Source organism: Vigna radiata, chromosome 7 (assembly GCF_000741045.1).
Source record: "Vigna radiata var. radiata cultivar VC1973A chromosome 7, Vradiata_ver6, whole genome shotgun sequence".
NCBI lineage: Eukaryota > Viridiplantae > Streptophyta > Magnoliopsida > Fabales > Fabaceae > Vigna > Vigna radiata.
The window spans coordinates 29,045,353-29,064,472 of NC_028357.1; the positions used below are offsets into that span (position 1 = coordinate 29,045,353).

Consider the following 19,120-nt stretch of genomic DNA (forward strand, 5'->3'; position numbering starts at 1 on the left):
TCCAATTTGTTTCTCTCTCGTCTCCATACTCTCCCTCAGCCACACACAACAACCCGTGACATTGTAATTTGTTGCTCTTGCTCTGTTCGTTCATTTGGAAGATGTGTTATATATTTTCCCTTCTTATTATTATTAAATTTCATTTTTAAATTAAATCATGTAAATAAAACCTTCATAAATCAATTAAATTTTCATATATTATTTACACATCTACACCACATTTCATTATATTTTTAAAGAACAAGATATTTCCCTCTATTGTCCTTTTCCCTTTACACAAAGTGTTTCTTTTTCCTTTTTCTATTGGTATGGGATACATGATGTAAGATTACAACCTAGAATTGAAATAATTTTACTCCTAGGGAGCTCTTCTATGCCTATTTCTTTAATTTCCTTATGTCCTTTTTTTACGAGTGAATCAACTTCTACATGCGTTTAGAATAAACTTTAACCACTGTGCAAGATAAAATGCAGTAAAATCATTTTTACCTTTGAGATTTGGAAAGAGTAACATAAAGTGACAAAGTTTATATTCATTTTACACAAATTAATAAATATAAAATGATTATAAAAGAGTAAACTTTTTCAATTTTTAAAAAATATCCCTGATTCAAATTACCACCACTATCTTCAATTGGGTTGAGATGAGAGAAAAAAAATGGTGGAGTGATGACAGAGAAAATGTTTGAGATGAGAGAGAAAATATCTTTGATGACAAAAGTTTTTTTTTTTTTGAATTGGGGCAACAGTTGAGATGACAGAGAAAATGTTGGAGGGAGAGAGATGAAAGAGAAAGGGTTGAGAGGAATGAGGGAGGTGAGTAAGGGTTTGGGGGTTCTTTTTTTTAGTTTTGAGAATGAAAATTATTTAAATATCCTTGACCTTAAAACTTAGAATCCATAATAAATGAGGGTATTTTTGTCTACTATAATCCGTTATACATTGGTAAAACGTAACAACTGAAAAACAGGCTTTACGTGTGTTAACAAACCCATATATATATATATATATATATATATATATATATATATATATATATATATATATATATATATATAATTTTTAAGCGAAAAACCAGATATGATGTTAATACTATGAAACATAAACAACTGAATTCATAAAAAATATTCATGTTATTCTTTTCCTTAATTGTATCTTGTTTTGTATTTTTTCATATCATTCATATAATCAATTGTATTAAAAGCATAATATTATTATTAATTAAATATTTTAAGATACTTTATTTGATCAAATAATTATATGTAAACCCAAAGTGATAAATAACAATAACTAATCATATAACTAATTTAATTATTTTATGAAAAACTGTTATAATACTAATTATACAATTAGTTTCCTTGTTTCAAAATTTTATTTTTGAATATAATTTCATTTATTTTACAATTTCAATAAACTTTACCAGTGAAAAAATGTATTTCTTATCTTTATTTATTTTAAAAAATAATATTAATAATATGATTAAAAAAATGTAATGAATAATTATGCAGAAATATTTCAATAATTTATTTTTATTTTTTAATTTTATACTATAATTAAGAGTAAACTAGAAATATTAAATTTGGATAATAATAAAGTTTAAATTAACGAAAATAATTATATTAATACGATGAATAATGTTACATTTAAAAATTAGAAAATTCTACAATATATTGTAATTTGATAATTTTAACTTAATATTATTTTAAAATCATTAAACTAGTTTACATTAAATTTCAATCCTAAAAACATAATTTATCTCAACAAAAATGATGTTATGTAATCTGCGTGGAGAAAAGCAAGCCGCTCCCGCCACGGAAAATTCTGTGGCTAGGTGCATTGATATCATCCATCTTCTTCCACGGTTTGCACCACCGTGTGAATTAGGGTTGCTACTGAATTCCACAACCTGGCCAACCAAACTATGGCAACTCTGCAATCTCTGTCACCTGCTTTCCGTCCATCAATTCCAGCCCCAAATTCTCACGCTTTTCCGGCAGCCACTCCCTTTAATTCTTCCCCCAAATTCCTTGGCTCAAAGGGCCTCAGTATCAGCCTCAGACACTCCATAATTTCTACAAGGGTTTCTAATTCCGAGTATAGTTCCCAAATCGCGGAAACTCTCGGTGACGTTAGCATTTTTACCGCTTCCGGCGAGCCAGTAAGGTTCAGTGATCTCTGGGACCAGAACCAGGTCAGTATACCTTCTATTTGTTTGTAAAGGCTTTCATCTTTATCTCCTTTCGCACCCGTTCATTACTCCATCCTTGTTTGTTTTTTTTTTCTTTCTGTGGGGGTTTGAACTAAATAACTAGTATAATTTGGTCTGATTGGTTCTTACATCGTGTGTCTGATCTTTTCTATTGCGTGTTTTAATTTGATGAAGCCAACATGGGAGTGAACTAATGGAAATTATCCGTTGGTTTTATGAGCAAGGGTGATTGATATGCTTCTAATGCAAGCCTTACTGTGTATTGGATATTCCGACAGGTTTTCATATCACGCACTGCATCGATATTTCCATGGTTTTGGTTGCATTTTTATAATTCTCTTACTTTTATTTTATTAAAATATTTATACCAATGTCGATTATAATACTGTGAGAATTAGATATCTTTTGAAATTTATCATGTCTATAATGATTTCTTCTCCTTTTTAAAATATGAACTCTCTTCTGTAATATAAACTTTTTTGTATTGATTTTAGATTAATTCCGTATGTTGTATTATATTAGTCTTAAATTAGTCTTAATTCTTTCAGGGAGTAGCTGTTGTGGCACTCTTGAGGCACTTTGGATGCCCGTGTTGGTAACTGATCTCACGTTTAGTCATCAATTAAGACATATTTATGTGATAGTTCTTCTAATTTATGCCTTGTGGAATCTTGTTATAAGCTGGGAATTGGCTTCAGCCTTGAAAGAATCCAAAGAAAGGTTTGATTCAGCTGGTGTCAAACTAATTGCAGTGGGTATTGGTTCTCCCAATAAAGCTCGCATGCTTGCTAATCGAGTAAGTTCTGAGGCCTCCTTTGTCATTATGGCTTTTCCTGCCGAGGTCCATGCTTTAGAAAGTAACACAAAAATAAGTCATTGTTTTAGGGTTATTTGTTGGAGTTATTTTTTGACAATCATTGTTCGTTATATTACCTTTTGTAAAGGACATCCCTTGTTAGTTTAGGTGTGACATTAGATCAGGAAAGGTTGATTCTGGTAAACTTTGAAGTCAACGAAGACTAATTTTTAGTTAAGGTTTTGGATTTGGGATGACAATTTAACCTAAACCCAATTGATACTTATAAAAAGTACTTCCAATGAATGAGGTTTTGTTTATCAAACGGCCCAGAGTTAAGTCTAGTTAAGTGATACTTTGAAGGTCTGGGTTTGGACATCATAGTAGGCAACCTCCCGTTTTACCCACACTCTCATAAGTTTATATTTGTTATATTTTATAATTAAGATTTGAAAGATCTTTCAATCTTTCGTAATTGAGTTGGATGTTGAACTTTTGAGTTAATGTTTTTTGTTTTATTGGTTTTTCATGGTTAATTTAAAATAATATTGTTGTTTCACCAGTTTGTAGAAAAAGGACATTTTAAAAGAAAGTATATTCTATATAACTAAAATGGAGATGATGGACTTATATCATATGCCCGTGTTTGTATTACCTATCAACTATGGACACTAAAATAGTTACCCTATCTAAACCCACAGTATCTATCGTCGTCCCTTAAAGTATCTATCATTCTAATGAGATTTATTTTCAGTTGATAGTCTCAAAACTCGAGTGTATTTCAATTAAGTGGTCTGTGATTTAAATTTAAATCCGTTTTATTGAAGATTCACCCTTTGTGTTGCTTATTGACTCAAGCTTAGCAGTGGAATGGTAATTTTTATCTTAACCAGGCACAGAGTTTCAATCTCTGTTTGAATTTTGAAGACTTCATGTAAATGAACAATTTGTATAATATTGATATGAACATGTTCGTGATATCAGGACTGATATTTTTGTCTTTTTGTTTTTTTCTTTAGTTACCATTTCCAATGGATCTTCTTTATGCTGATCCGGATCGCAAGGTAAAATATGCTGGGATGGCTACCCACATAACTCATCTTTTAGTTGAATATTAACCAATTTGACATTCCTTCAGGCATATGATGTTTTGAACCTTTACTATGGTTTTGGCCGAACTTTCTTCAATCCAGCCAGTGTAAGCTCAGCCTCTAACATCTTTAAAGTTACATTTATTTTTTGGAAGCATTTGTAATTTATGCATGTAGAACTGCTGATTATACTTTTTAACCATACATTTGATATGACAGACAAAGGTGTTTTCTAGATTTCATGCTCTACAGAAAGCTGTCAAGAACTATACAATTGAAGCCACTCCAGATGATAGAAGTGGTGTGTTGCAGCAGGTTGATACATTAATCTGACAGCAAAAACGATGAAAGCAATATTATGCATATTGTATCCCCTGAAATACTGATCCTTTCTTTTTGTCAGGGAGGGATGTTTGTGTTCAGAGGAAAAGAACTGCTGTATGCGAGGAAAGACGAAGGGACAGGTGACCATGCCCCCTTAGATGATGTTTTTAATGTCTGTTGCAAAGCTCCTGTTGCCTAAAGAAGTAAAAATTTGCATAGTTTAGGAAATAGTAGACGAGATTTCCCTGAATGTTATCGGTGACAACATATTGCGTGTAAGGTATGATTAAACGTTATTTACACATATTATAAAGTCAAATATATACATAAACTCAATTTCAGTAGTAAAAGTAGATATAGAAGTGGTGATTGTAATATACTAGTCCGAAACCCGGGCATATGCACGGGTCCTTTTTTTTTTTTTTTGTAATTTATGTTCAGAAAATTAACATAATTATTAATATATTTAAATAAATAATTTATTTATATAAGTATATTTAAGTTTTATAATTAATTATTAATGTAATGTTTGATTGCTTTAAGTTGATTTTGTATTAAACGGACTATATTACAATAATGTAAGATACTTTGTCAGTAACTGATTTTGTGTATGAATTTTTCGGGTGATTATTTTTTTTTTCAACTTGTGTTGGAAAGTTAATTAATTATTATTATATTTAAAAAGTAATTTATTCACATAATTATGTTTAAGTGTTATAAATATAATATTTAAATAAAGAGTTTGATTATATTGATTGAAATAAAATTATTAATCAATATTATTACAGCATATATTTAAATATTTAATAATACCTTACGAATAGTTAAATTTATAACAAAAATTAAATGGGTGTATATTTATAAATTTGTATAATATCAATACTAATACTACTAATAGTAATAATAATATTATAATTAAATAATAATACTAATAAAAATATTACTATTACAAGTGAAGGGAAAAAGTGAAGAGAGGGAGTCTAGATTCAAAATCGTACTAATTTTCCTATAAATTTCTACAAAAACCTCTACCTATTAATATATTTGGAATAAATTCAAGAAGTTATTACTTCACTCTTTGGCATTGTATTGAATATTGTCTCACAATATATGAACCCATCACCCCATTTCACTCTCTGACATTGTATTTATTGTATCACAATATACGAACCCATCAGGTTCTTTGGACGCCGCTCTTGCTTCAACAAATTAAATTAACTAAAATAACATTACGTTTAAAAATTAAAAAGTTTTACAATTTATTATAATTTGATAATTTTAAATTAATATTATTTTAAAAATATTAAACTAGTTTACTTTAAATTTCAATCCTAAAATTATAATTAATCTTAACAAAAATGATGTTAGGATATGTGCGTGGAGGGCTCTCGCCACGGAAATTTCTGTGGCTCTGTTCGTTGACATCATCCTTCTTCTTCCACGGTTTGCATCACCGTGGGAATTAGAGTTGCTATTGAATTCCAAGACTTCGCCGAGCAAACTATGGCAACTCTGCAATCTCTGTCACCTGCTTTCCGTCCATCAATTCCAGCCCCAAATTCTCACGCTTTTCCGGCAGCCACTCTCTTTAATTCTTCCCCCAAATTCATATGCTCAAATGGTCTCAGTGTCAGCCTCAGACATTCTATAATTTCTCCAAGGGTTTCCAATTCCCAGTATAGTCCCCAAATAGCGGAAACTCTCGGTGATGTTAGCATTTTTACCGCTTCCGGCGAGTCAGTAAGGTTCAGTGATCTCTGGGACCAGAACCAGGTCAGTATGCCTTGTATTTATATGTAAATGTTTTCATCTTTACCCGTATCACACCCCTTTATTACTCCATCCTTGTTTGTTTTGTTCTTTATGCGGGGGGTTTTAACTAAATAACTAGTTTAATTTTGTATGATTAGTTCTTGCATTATGTGTCTGATATTTTCTATTGCGTGTTTTAATTTGGTGAAGTAAACATGAAAGTGAACTAACGGAAATTATCCGTTGGCATTTAGGGTGATTAATATGCTTCTAATACTAGGCTTACTGTATATTGGATATTCGGATAGGTATTCACATTACGCACTGCTTCGATGTTTCACATGGTTTTGGTTGCATTTTTATAATTTTCTTACTTTTATTTATTAAAATATTTATACCGATGTCGATTATAATACCGTGAGAATTAGATATCTTTTGAAATTTATCATGTCTATAATGATTTCTTCTCCATTTTAAAATATGACTTGTCTTCTGTGATATAAACTTGTTATGCTAATGTCAGATTAATTGCGTATGTTGTATTAGATTAGTCTTAATTCATGCAGGGAGTAGCTGTGGTGGCACTATTGAGGCACTTTGGATGCATTTGCTGGTAACTGATCTTCAGCTAATCAAGATTTGTTTGAGAGATAGCATTTCTAATTTATGCCTTGTCTGTTATTGTTAAAAGTTGGGAATTGGCTTTGGCCTTGAAAGAATCGAAAGAAAGATTTGATTCAGCTGGTGTGAAGCTAATTGCCGTGGGTGTTGGTACTCCCAATAAAGCCCGCCTTCTTGCTGAAAGAGTAATTTCTCTGTCCACCTTTGTCATTTTGCTGTTTTCCTGTATGCTCTAAAAACAAAGCTAGACATATAGGACATACAAGTAATCTGCGGTTCGTATTAGTTTAGGCGAGACATTAGCTATGGAGAGATAGATTCCTATAAAAGCTTGGAATCGACTAATGCTAATTTAGGTGAAGGTTTTTAGATTGGATGACAGATCATTGATAATCATAAAAATCACTTAGAATGAAATATCTTTCGCTGTTCTGTAAATAAGTTAGATTGTAAGAAGTTTAAATGAGTGCCTTTTGAAGTTTATTTTTAGGAAACTATATTCATAAATATTAAATTACATTCATACCTCTTTATTAAAATTTGAATTAGAATATTTATTTTTAAATATGTGTGATATTTAGAGCTGTCAAACGGGTAACCTGGCTCGACCCGGCCCGATCCACCACGGGATGGTCACTTAGTGAGCCAACCCAATCCGGCTCATTTATTAGCGAGCTAGAAAAATCTGAACTTGACTCGACCCACCACGGGTTGATGGGTAAACAGGTAGGTAAACAGGTTGACTCACTAATCTATTTAATTACAATTTTTTTAAATAAAAAAATTACAAACTTTCTATATTCAAATTTAAACAAATTTCACTCCCAAAAAATGATGTTAAATTGAAGTCAATTCAAAATAATAATAAGAAGTACAATATAATCCAAATGTCATCAAAAACAAAAATAGATTACTTGTTCCTTGAAGAATTTCAGTTAAGAAGTGAGAGTAATAGAACTGTAAATGAGGGCAAGTCCCGTCAGAGTGATTTGTGACAACAGATGTTACTTTTTTGTATACAGAGTGAGTGAAGAGAGAGTATTTTATTTTTTAGGGTTTCATAAATAAAATAATAAATTAAAAAAATAAAATTAGGTAAGTGAGTTGGCGAGCCAACTCGATCCACCACGGGTTCAACCCGCATGAGTCGGATTTAAATGAACTGGGTTGAAATCTGACCCGTATAAAAAAAATTTAAGTTTTTCAAACCCAACCTGACCCTTAGTTTGCAGGTTATGATCTATTTTGACGGTTCTAATCAATATTATATCTTGCAATGAAATTTCTTCTATATATTGGGTTAGAGATAATATGTAAACTTATCTAAGGAGACTTTAAATATGAGAACAATGTTTCTTAAATTGAATTTTTTTATAAAACAGTGTTTATTTTTTATATTTTAAAACTTTAATATTTGATTTTATATTTTTTTATATAAGTTTTAGTCAATATTTAAATAAAAAAATAAGGATGTTATTGTTCCTTTCTTAAAAGCTTAAAATTGTAAATGCCTTTTTTTTTAAAAAAAACACAAGGAGGTAAATGTGTCTCATTTTATTATAAACATAAGGGATGTGTATATATTTTAAAAGTAAAAGAAGATGTTACTGTTATTTGTCATTACTCTGTTGAACATAGTAAAACTATCAATGAGATTAATTCATAAACTAATTAAAAATAAAAGATAAATATAAAATAAATATATAATATGTTTAATCACTTCAAATATTTATAAACTAATTAAAGATAAAAGATAAATATAAATAAATATAATATATTTAATCACTTCAAATATGTAAGTATAATGAATTTTAATATTAAAACAATATTATTGTTTTGTTACTTTGTAAAAAAAAGTAAACAAAAAAAAGTACATTAAAAAAACAGATTATATTGTATTACAATAAAACTGAGAGAATGGGTTTAATATACGTTGTATATCTATGGGGCGAGTGCTAGCAACACATTTTCAATATGCTCAGTTGATTAAAATTTATTAAAAACTACAATATCATGAGAGGTTTATTAAATAGCACGAGATTCACAAAACATTGTAATTTTTAACTAAGTGCTGAGTTCAAAGAATGTATTTCTATTAATATTTGTCATACCTATTATCAAGTAGTGTGAAAATAGCGTGTTTGATAACTCTCAAACATTGTAGAAATAGGATGGAGACAGAAGAAATGGATTAAGAAAAGAAGATAAATTGTGTTACAGGAAAATGATGGAGGAGAAAAGTTTGAATCCCATAATTTTTTATTTCCCTAAAAAGTAACAAATATAACTAATAAATGCAAAATAAATAATCAATTACGATGAAAACATAATTCTCTACAGTTCATTATGCAACATATATGGTACCAGAGAATCGTAATCAACTATGAGATATAAACGTAATCAATTAGGTACCAACATAACTGAGTAATAAAAGTATTCAAATAATTATTTTACATTTTTCTCTTGTTTTAATCAAGCATATATGTAATATATTTCTACTTTATCTCTCACATTTATTTCTTGTATGAATTTGAATACAGGTTATGTTTTTAAATGCACATACGCACATACTCCAGTTTATAATCTACCTAAATTGTATCCATTGGTTTCATCAAGTATCATACCAGTGAAGTTTACTTTTAGTTATTAGTCCTGGGTATATTTTGGCTTAGCTGTTTGTGATTCAATTTTAAATTGATTTCATTGAAGGTTCATCATTTTTGTCCTAAATTCGCGCGAGGATAGCAGTATAATGGTCATCTTTATCTTGATCTGGCGTAGTTTTGCATCTCTGTATATGTGAAATTTGAAGACTTTTAATGCAAACATACCTCTCTGTATTAATAGTGGTATATATGGACATGTTCTTCATATCAGAACTGATATTTTCTCTCTATCTTGATCTTTGCACTGACAGTTACCATTTCCAATGGATTGCCTTTATGCTGATCCTGAGCGAAAGGTAAGATGTGGTTAGCTACTTGAACATTCACCTACTCAACATATCTTTTAGTTCAATATTGTCTAATTTCCCCTTCTTTCAGGCATATAATGTTTTGAAACTATACCATGGTTTGGCACGAACTTTCCTCAACCCTGCCAGTGTAAGCTCAAGCTTAGACCTCTAACTTCTCTATAAATAAATTAAAAAAAAAAACAAAAACATACAAATAGAATATATGTGTGTGTGTGAGTGAGAGAGAGAGAGAGAGAGAGAGAGATTAACAATTATGCTTGCTGATTAATACACCTTTTTAACCTTAAAATTTATAACACAGGCAAAGGTGTTTTCAAGATATGATTCTCTGCAGAAAGCTGCGGAGAACTATACAATTGGAGCCACTCCAAATGATATAAGCAGTGTATTGCAGCAGGTTGATACATTAATCTGGAAACAAAAGTGATAAAAACAGTTCTACCAGCTTTCCCTATAGTATTGATCCGTGTTTGTTTTTGTCAGGGAGGAATGTTTGTGTTCAAAGGAAAGGAGCTATTATATGCAAGGAAAGACGAAGGGACAGGTGATCATGCCCCGTTAGATGATGTTTTTGAGGTCTGCTGCAAAGTTCCTGTAGCCTAATGCTGTATTTTATAGAATTTTAAATTCGCATAACTGTAAAAATGTTCAATTTAAGAAGGTTTGTTTCGGTATAGATTAGATATCCTTGAATCATATCGGCAACAACATATTGGAAGTTGTGGATTTGATTAAAAAATCATATACAAATGTTGTAATCTAATCTAGAAATATGCTGTCTATATATAGTTTAGTTCACTGAATTCAATTTTATAGTGCAAGCTTGATTTGGAAATGATGATTATAATTACGTATGCGTTCATGTTTGAATCATTATGAATAGTTATATTGAAGTTGTCAATCGGTATACGGCTACAGATGTACAGAGAAAGGTACGTGCCAAGTGTTATCTATGGAGAGATTCAAGTCGACTTATACCAAAGGTTTAGATGAATATCTTGTAATAATGATTATATTATTGTAAAAGAAAACGTTGGATTACAGCTTTCAAAACTTTAATTGCCAAACCACCAAATTTTTAAGTGCTGTAACGGTCAAATTATTTATTGGTTATTTATTGGTTTTAATTTCTTTTATTTATTTTATTCTTTCCTAGTTTTATAAATAGAGAACTCTTCCTCAATTCCAAAACAAAACAAGTTGAGTCTTTCTCATTCTCTTCTCTTCTTAGTTTCATTCTCTTTTCATCTTGGTATAAACTCTATCAGAGTTTTTTTGCTTCTTGCTAGTTCTGTCATCCTCGAATACATTTCGAGAAGTTCCTGTTGTATCCTGGAGGACTTGTACAACACACCGCGGATAAGTCCTTAAGAACAGTGAATCTACACGTCTCAGAAAATTCGGTTCAAGATTTTGTAAGCATTTTTACTACAGAATCAACATGGGACGAATGCTGAGACAAGTCAGCCTTAATTGAAAGTCGATATAAGTTGGCTTAGGTCGAAGGTCAAGTCAAGTTGTTCGAGGCTAAAAGTCTGGTCAAGATAGAATCTTAAGATGGGATTACTTAGGTTGAAGGCTGGGATTGGTTGAAGATCAAGACGAGACTTCTTGGATTGAATGTTAAGATGTGTCAACCCGAACCAAAGATCGTGGTGGGTCGACTCATATCAATGGTCGAGACGAGCTGACTCAATGAATCTTGAGATGGGATTACCTGGGTTGAAGGTTGAGATTGGCCAAAGATTAAGACGAGACTCCTTGGGTTGAATGTTGAGATGTGTCGACCCGGGCCAAAGATTGTGATGGGTCGATTCATGTCGATGCTCGAGACGAGCTGACTCAATGGTTAGGATAGACCATCCCAGGTCGAAGGTTTAAATGGGTCATCCTGGACCAAAGGTCTAAAGGGCCAAAATTTGAGACCGGTCGTGAGGGGTTGGTCTAGGCAGTTGGTCGAGGCAGGTCGTTCCTAATCGAATATCGAAATAGGTCAGCTTGAGATGAAGGTCATGACAAGTGAATCCAAACAAAAGGTTGAGATAAATTGGTCTAGAAAGTTGAGATAACGAAGATTGGGACAAATGACCCTATGTCAAATGTCGATTAGAGCTTAAGTTTTGATTTTCATATTGATTATTGCTAATACATTTAATAATATATTTAAAATAGTAATATTTTTTCATGTTTAAAAAATACTTATGAGTTGACCCTAATCCATAAGGTTTTGTGATCATTGTGACTTTGTAAACTTTTTCAATTAGGGATCTCTTGAGTCCTTTTTTTGACCTAATTCATGTAGGTAAAGATTTGGAATTGACTAAATGGACAACTTTACACGTGACAAATCCTTTTTTTGAGTCTAAGAAAGTTTAAACTCTCCTTTCTTAACAAATATGTATGGCTTTGTCGTGTGATTCTAGGTCTACATCATGTACATTTCTTTAAGATGGGTACACTATTTTGGGCCTAAGTTCTTTTTATTTTAATTTATCTTTGAGGGTATATGTCCTTATAAGTTCTTGTGGTTGTAAAATCTATTTAAGGAGCAAACATGATCAATGATCAAGTTTATATATTTTCACTTTTAGATCCGTTAATTAATAGAATAGTGAAGGAACGTACTTTGATTTTACTCTTATGAATTTTTTTCGTGCTAGTGGGTAGCTCCATTGGTTGGTCTAAGAAAATATTGGATATTTTCCTTTATATTTTTTTAAAGTTATATACTATGAAAGGGAATCATAATTTCTAAGGATGTGTTTGGATTGAGAGGATTTGAGAAAAAGCGAGTGAATAGATTTGAAAAAATAAAGAGGTAATAAATAGATGAAAAGATTTGAAGTGAAATTTTGTGAATAATTTGAAGGATGTGATGAATAAAAAAAGTATTTTAATAGATTAAAATATAATAGTACTCTTTTATCCCTATAATTAAAATGAATAAAAAAATCAATTTTATATACATAAAACTAATTTGGAATTAATAGAAAATATAATCTATTTAGTTGGAATAAAATTTTGGTAGATGTAATAAATTCAAAATAAAATATGATTGATTGAAAAATTATTTTAATGATTTGTTGAATTAAAAATTTAATAATACTATTAGTTATTAATAGGTGTATCCAAGAGATCTCCTTCTACATCTCTTACTGCATTCAATATATTTCTCTTCCTCAACAAAATGAACCGACACAATAAAAATACAAAAAAAACATTGTAAAATGAAAATGTGATATGACCATCTTTTCTAATCCTTTCTAATCTTTTTACTCAACAGATGGATGTGGATTAACTATCCAAAGTGTGGCTTTAACATTAAATGATAATGATATTTTAAAAATATTCTTTTGACAATATTTTAATAATATAATTTATGTAAGAACCCTTTTTTTAGAAAAACATCTATGCTGCAAACACCAAGCCATTTTCACATTTTCACTCTCTCTCTAGAAACACCTCACTTCCATCATCTGCCTTCTCTCTAATCTTAAGCTTTCTTGATCCAGAGAACTTGCAAATTGAAGGTGCCCTAGTGATTGCAACGCAGAGAACTTCATCTCCTACCGATCAAATTCTTCAAATTGACCGGTAAGTGTAAACCTCTTTCACTTTCATGAAATTTGAGTATTGATCATGCAATTGGGGTTGTTGCATGTATCTACAAACTTCCATCATCAAATTCTGACTTAAGTTAGACACTAAGAATTGCTCCTAAATTCCAATTTGTGATCTGTAGGCTTCCATAGAAATTCGGTGGGTGGCAAATTTGAAATTGGGTTAAGTTCTGTTAAAAGCCCAGGTAAGGGAAGCTAGATTCATATGTTATTGTAGAATAGAAAGTTGTTTGTAAACATATTTTGTGTGTAAAGACTTTGATCAATACATGCAGAAAATTTTGTAAAATGTCAAGTTAAAGTGTGTTTGAATGCCTTATGTGGTGTTCTGAAATTTGTAAATTCTAGCCTATGTTCATTATAAATACTATGTTCTGAATTATGGATGTGCTGTGACTAGTATAATGAATTAGAATTGGAAACAATCTGTGAGAAAGAGACTAGGCAAAGTTTTAAGCAAAGAGTAATATTTCAAGTGTTCTAGGAAATCAAATTTAGGAAGTGGGGTAGTGAAATTTTAAGTTAGGGGTCTAGACCTGAATTGAACCTTTGTGGTAGCTTAGACAGACCAATTATGACTTGTAGGCAACATCAAAAGAGTCTAAAACCGTTTCTAAGTAGTATAATTCAAATTGAGTCTCTAAGAGAATTAGGTTGAGTGTTTGATTCAAAATCTCTGCATAGTAACTAGAAATTTGTGTTAGGATCATGGGGAAAGCTTCAAACAAGTTATATTTAGCCTATAGATCGAGTTAGGAGTGTTCAAAGTTCACCAAATGGCCTAAAACAGATTTGGAGGGTGAGTTCTGCAAAATCTGCATAAAATCTGCAGAATTCACACTCGGGCGCCCCTAACGGGCGCTCGGGCACCATTTTCTGCTGTCATGTCTGTTTTTGATAGTTTGTGGGGTTCCGGACGTCCGTTTTGGACGTTTTCTAGGTCGTTCTGGGGGTTTTTGACCCTTCCGGAGCCAATGGTGTGAGTTTCCAAGCCATTTGAATTACCTAAGTATTGGTAATTTAAGATTACAAAGATATTTGTATTAATAAGTGATGTTTTTCTGAAAATATGTAATTCTTGTTTCCTCTTCTTCCTTGTGTGATGATTCATGTATTTGTTATGGTTCCTCTTGTATGACTTCTATTAATATTATTGGATTGATCTATTCTTGATAATGTAACCAGACCAAATTAATCTCCTAACTTCATGTATAACATTAAGAATTAAAGTAAGTAAAGTTAGTGTGAAATGTAATGTGATTTAAGTACATCTCTAGGTGAGATCAAATTAAGTTATGAGAATGAGATCTAAGTAAGTTTCTGGAATGAATATAGGTAGCTCAGTCTTGGGGGTTGCCCTTAAAGCTCTAATGACTATTCAATCTTACTTAGAGAAGATTAGTTCATGTGGTGAAGAGTAGTAGGGGGTTCTAGTCTTGGTTGTCTCCATTTTATATGGGCCAAGGTGAGTTATAACGGACTAACCTTGTGTGTGGTAGGGTGAAACCCATTGGCAATGACTTTGCAAAGCAGTAGAGGCCACCACAAGTGCATGACCTGCCATAGCTCGATATTCATTCCGGGTCCGGACGAGTCTAAGTCTAACACTATCTAATAAAACTATAACTCATAACTTATTAAAACTGTATTTCTGTGATTGCGATTACTTGTATGCCTCTTTTACTTTGTTTAAATTGTATTGGACTTGTATTCTTTTGAATTCTAGCTTACCCTTGCGTGTGTGTTGTTTGTTTTGTCTGTGTTTGTTTTCTTTTGCAATGATCATCCAAATTTGGATGTGAGCAGAGATTGCAGAGGTTCCTTTGGAGCAAGTATTGGATGAAGTTGATGCCGCTGAGACTCCAGACACTGCTGAGTAGTTAGGACGTTTATGTTCATATGTATATACTTTAGTTTTCTTTTATCTCACTTCCTTTTGAAAGACTCTATGACTATATGTAGAGCTTTTACATTTTATTTTGGATGACTGTATTATATATACTTCATCTGACTCTACTCTTGACTGCTTTACTTTATTACATATGATGTATTCCACTCAATATGATTTAATACATATATTTTTGGGATGTTACAATTTACGTATTATTTTGTGATTAATTTAAAATTATTTTATAATTAATAATAATTATAAATATTAACATAAACAAGATAATAACATATAAATAATATTAAAATGTTATTAAAAAATATTATTAAAATATGGTTATGATCCTTTGTCAAAGAGAAACAAAGACAGAATTCCGTCCGTTGCTAGTGTATTTAAGGGGAAAGAAAGAGAACCTAAATAATGCATCTGAGGATAAAACGAGGGCAGGGGTGCAGTAACCCGGTCTAACTTGATTGAGATGGGATGGCCATTCTTTTCCAGACATTTTACATTGTTTTGGTCCAATCCACTGATAAGCCAGAAATGTCGACATGTATTTGTGGGGTTCTGATTATAAAGTAAAAGTACATAACAAATAAAAGAATGTATCCACTAAACAGTGCCTTCCTGTTGCAGCTCATACATATGATAGGCACCTGTTAGTCACCCCAATCTTGGCCGAAAGCTTTGGCTTTTCCTGTTTCTAAACAACCATACAATACAACCATACATTACAACTTACTTTCCCATCACATCATCACTTGAAAAAATATTATATTATTCCACCACTGTTTATCTATGTATATGAAAAGGTATTAAGTTAACGTAAAAGAAATATTTTTGGGTGGGAAGTATATATATAATGAGTTTGGTTATTTACTGTTGGTGTGAAAAAAGGGTGTAGGTGTGTGCAGGGCTAGAAGTAATGTAGAATAGGTAGTGGTGGTGTTGTTGTGTGAAAACTAGGATAAAAGGGTGGTGGTGGTGGGTTTATACCGTAAGTTATAGATGATATTTGAAGGATAAGGAGGGTAAAAGGGAAAGGGAAATGATGAATGTTGCGGTCAGCAAAGTAGTGATAAAAGAGATTCTCATAAAAGAGTACGACATCCAACATTAATGCCGAGAGAAGAAAGAGAGAGGAAATGTTATTGGTTTCAATCTCCTCAGAAAGAGAAAGTGCACAAACACCTTTTCTTCTCATGCCATACTATATCATTCACAGGCTTCTCTGCTGCCAATCAGATTAGTTGCTATCCATTTCCACTTTTTTCTGTTCAATCCCTATTTTCTTCACATCAACACAATCTTCAAAACCCTGTCATTCAAAAATGTTTTCACATTATTAATCTCGACCATGCTACACTTCTAACTAACCAATACTATTTTACTAAGTGGTCTTGTTCTTAGACAAAAACACCTACTATCTTTTATGAGAAACACCAGGCACAAACACGTTCTAATACTAGTAGATATTATTGGATTTCATGCACTGTTATGAGAAAAAATCCTGTTTTATGTTTCCTTCCTTATTCACCATGAAAAGTTCCGGTAATATTTTATTTTTTGGGTATGATTTTTGGAGGAGTTCTACACTCTCATCGAAAGTCTAATTTATCCTCCATCTTTCACTAGTTACAGTTCCAGACATATTTTGTGGTGTGCGAAAGTAAAAGTGGCCTGATAAATCCTCCTTTCAAAGTTACCAGTTAATCCATCAGTTTACTTATCCTGTGCCCTCAGCTTTTCTTTAAGCAAAATTAAAATTAAAAAATTAATCTTTTTTTATCATATTACTTAAAAAATATTTATACATATAATATTATTATAGTTTAAATTAATATACATCAAACTTTAATTATTAATTATAATTGAGTAATTTATTGTATAAAAACCAATAGAAACACATGTTTAAGCTCACGCGTTTTTACATTTTTTATTATAACAAAATATAAAAAAATATTATTATTATAATGTTTTGTGGGTCTCGTGCTATTTAATAAACCCCTGGTTTTTTAAAATCCAAAAATCTAACAAAATTATATAAAAGTAAACTGAATTAACCTATTTTCAAACTCGTCTTTATCATCCCAGCTTCTGCGTATTGCCTATTTTTGGAAACGAATACAGTGACATGGACAAGGATTTAGGGTACTCTTTTTTTTTTTTTTTATTTTCTCTTTCCTTCCAAAATACAAGTGTCCGTAAGTAAAAATTTAAATTGTGTACAGTGCAACATTATTATTTGTTGTTTGTGATTTTACTTATATTAATTCTCAAACTTGCTTATGACTTTAAACTCGGGATTTGTAGCTGATCTTAGACCTTGATAATCAAAATTTGCTAGCATTTGTCGACATATACCAAACTTTGAATATGCTTTTATTGGCTTTTATTCCCCAAACAAAACTTCACCCTATCGACTTTGTGAATAAAATGTAAAGTCATTAAACTCCACTTTTGCCTGATGATGGATATTGTAATTAGCAGATATGGGATGAAAAAAGAAATGCTTATTTCACTATAATGATGTTATTAGATAGTCGATTATTATTGGCGAAAATAAAATTCATCAGAAAGTTAGCTATGGGAACTTCGCTAATGAATTTTTTTTAACAAGTTAATCATAAGAGATTAAGAAAAGGAGAGAGAAGTTAAAATTTCTTACTTTTATGACATGATACAAAAATATTTAATATAAAAGAATAAATGGGTTACTTCATTAACCAGTGAGGTAGTTTGATCATAATACACATGAACAACGAACCAAACGAGGCTAAGAAAAACTTATTTTTATTATGTTACAATTTTTGAAGTCTGATTTGAATCATAAATCAAGTTAATTGACTTACTAAACCTAACCCATTTTCAGAGTCCTAATAAGACACAAATAGTATAAAATCTCACAAAAATATAAATACAATAAGTGAAAAGATCTCCTTGGGACAACGTTGTAGTCCAAAACTTAATTCTATCTAACAAAACGAACTAGGAAGAAATCTTAAAATTCTTAACAGTCACTTGTACGAGCACTATAAGATCTTTCAGTCGCAGAATCTTAATAATCCGATTTAAGTTTTTTTACTATTAGTAATAAGAGAACACTAATTATTTTTCTTTTCTCTATTTTTTTTTGTTTCCTTTTATTTATTATTGTGTATTTTGTATGAAGAATGAGTTCTTAATATAATTTCATTCTGGACAAGAGTGTAACACCCCGGCAACTTACAGGGACTGAGGCTTTTCAGTGTGCTTTGTCCTCACTCGCACACTTTCTGGGAAGACTTCCCAGAAGGTCACTCATCCCAGAATTACTCCAAGCTAAGCACGCTTAACCATGGAGTTCTTATGGGTTAGGCTACCGAAAAACAAATGCATTTTGGTGATATGGGTAGCCAAATCAATTCCTTTAAGCTATCTTTCAACTGTATAGTCCCATACCTATACAGCCTCCAGATCCCTCCCATTCCGGCGTATGTTCGATTCGTCCATATACCCCTTCCACTGGAAGCCTGCCAGGAGCCGCTCCTTGTTTGTGCCCCCTGACCATGCCTCTTGCACCGGTGATCACTCCCCGCCCTCGTCAGTGCCCGGGTGTCACATGCCCACCAGCTTCTGTCTGGTTCGTTCTCGAACCACACCGTACTGGGAGAGACTAGACTCTGATACCATAAATGTGATGTCTTATTATATATATATTTTATATATATTTGGGACGTCGCAACTTGCTCCTCGTGACTCCCTACTTAAATAGAATATCAACAAATAAATTATAAAAAATCAACAAATAAATTATAAATAAAAAAGTTTTTTTAATAATTTTTGTTTTGACAATGCTAGTT

The 19,120-nt window shown here is 31.5% G+C and overlaps 2 protein-coding genes across 2 annotated transcripts; both read left to right on the forward strand.

Annotated features, from left to right (window-relative positions):
• The first annotated feature begins 1,785 nt into the window (after window positions 1–1,785).
• Window positions 1,786–4,795, forward strand: LOC106768970 (thioredoxin-like protein AAED1, chloroplastic). The gene is made up of 7 exons (XM_014654391.2): window positions 1,786–2,191; window positions 2,758–2,804; window positions 2,891–3,005; window positions 4,025–4,069; window positions 4,144–4,203; window positions 4,316–4,411; window positions 4,500–4,795. Exons 1-7 carry the CDS (start codon window positions 1,922–1,924, stop codon window positions 4,617–4,619), a joined length of 753 nt encoding a protein of 250 aa, XP_014509877.1. The 5' UTR covers window positions 1,786–1,921; the 3' UTR covers window positions 4,620–4,795.
• A 972-nt stretch (window positions 4,796–5,767) lies between these two features.
• On the forward strand, window positions 5,768–10,820 carry LOC106768971 (thioredoxin-like protein AAED1, chloroplastic). Its single transcript, XM_014654392.2, has 7 exons — window positions 5,768–6,193; window positions 6,739–6,785; window positions 6,864–6,978; window positions 9,711–9,755; window positions 9,838–9,897; window positions 10,072–10,167; window positions 10,254–10,820. Exons 1-7 carry the CDS (start codon window positions 5,924–5,926, stop codon window positions 10,371–10,373), a joined length of 753 nt encoding a protein of 250 aa, XP_014509878.1. The 5' UTR covers window positions 5,768–5,923; the 3' UTR covers window positions 10,374–10,820.
• Window positions 10,821–19,120: the final 8,300 nt, after the last annotated feature.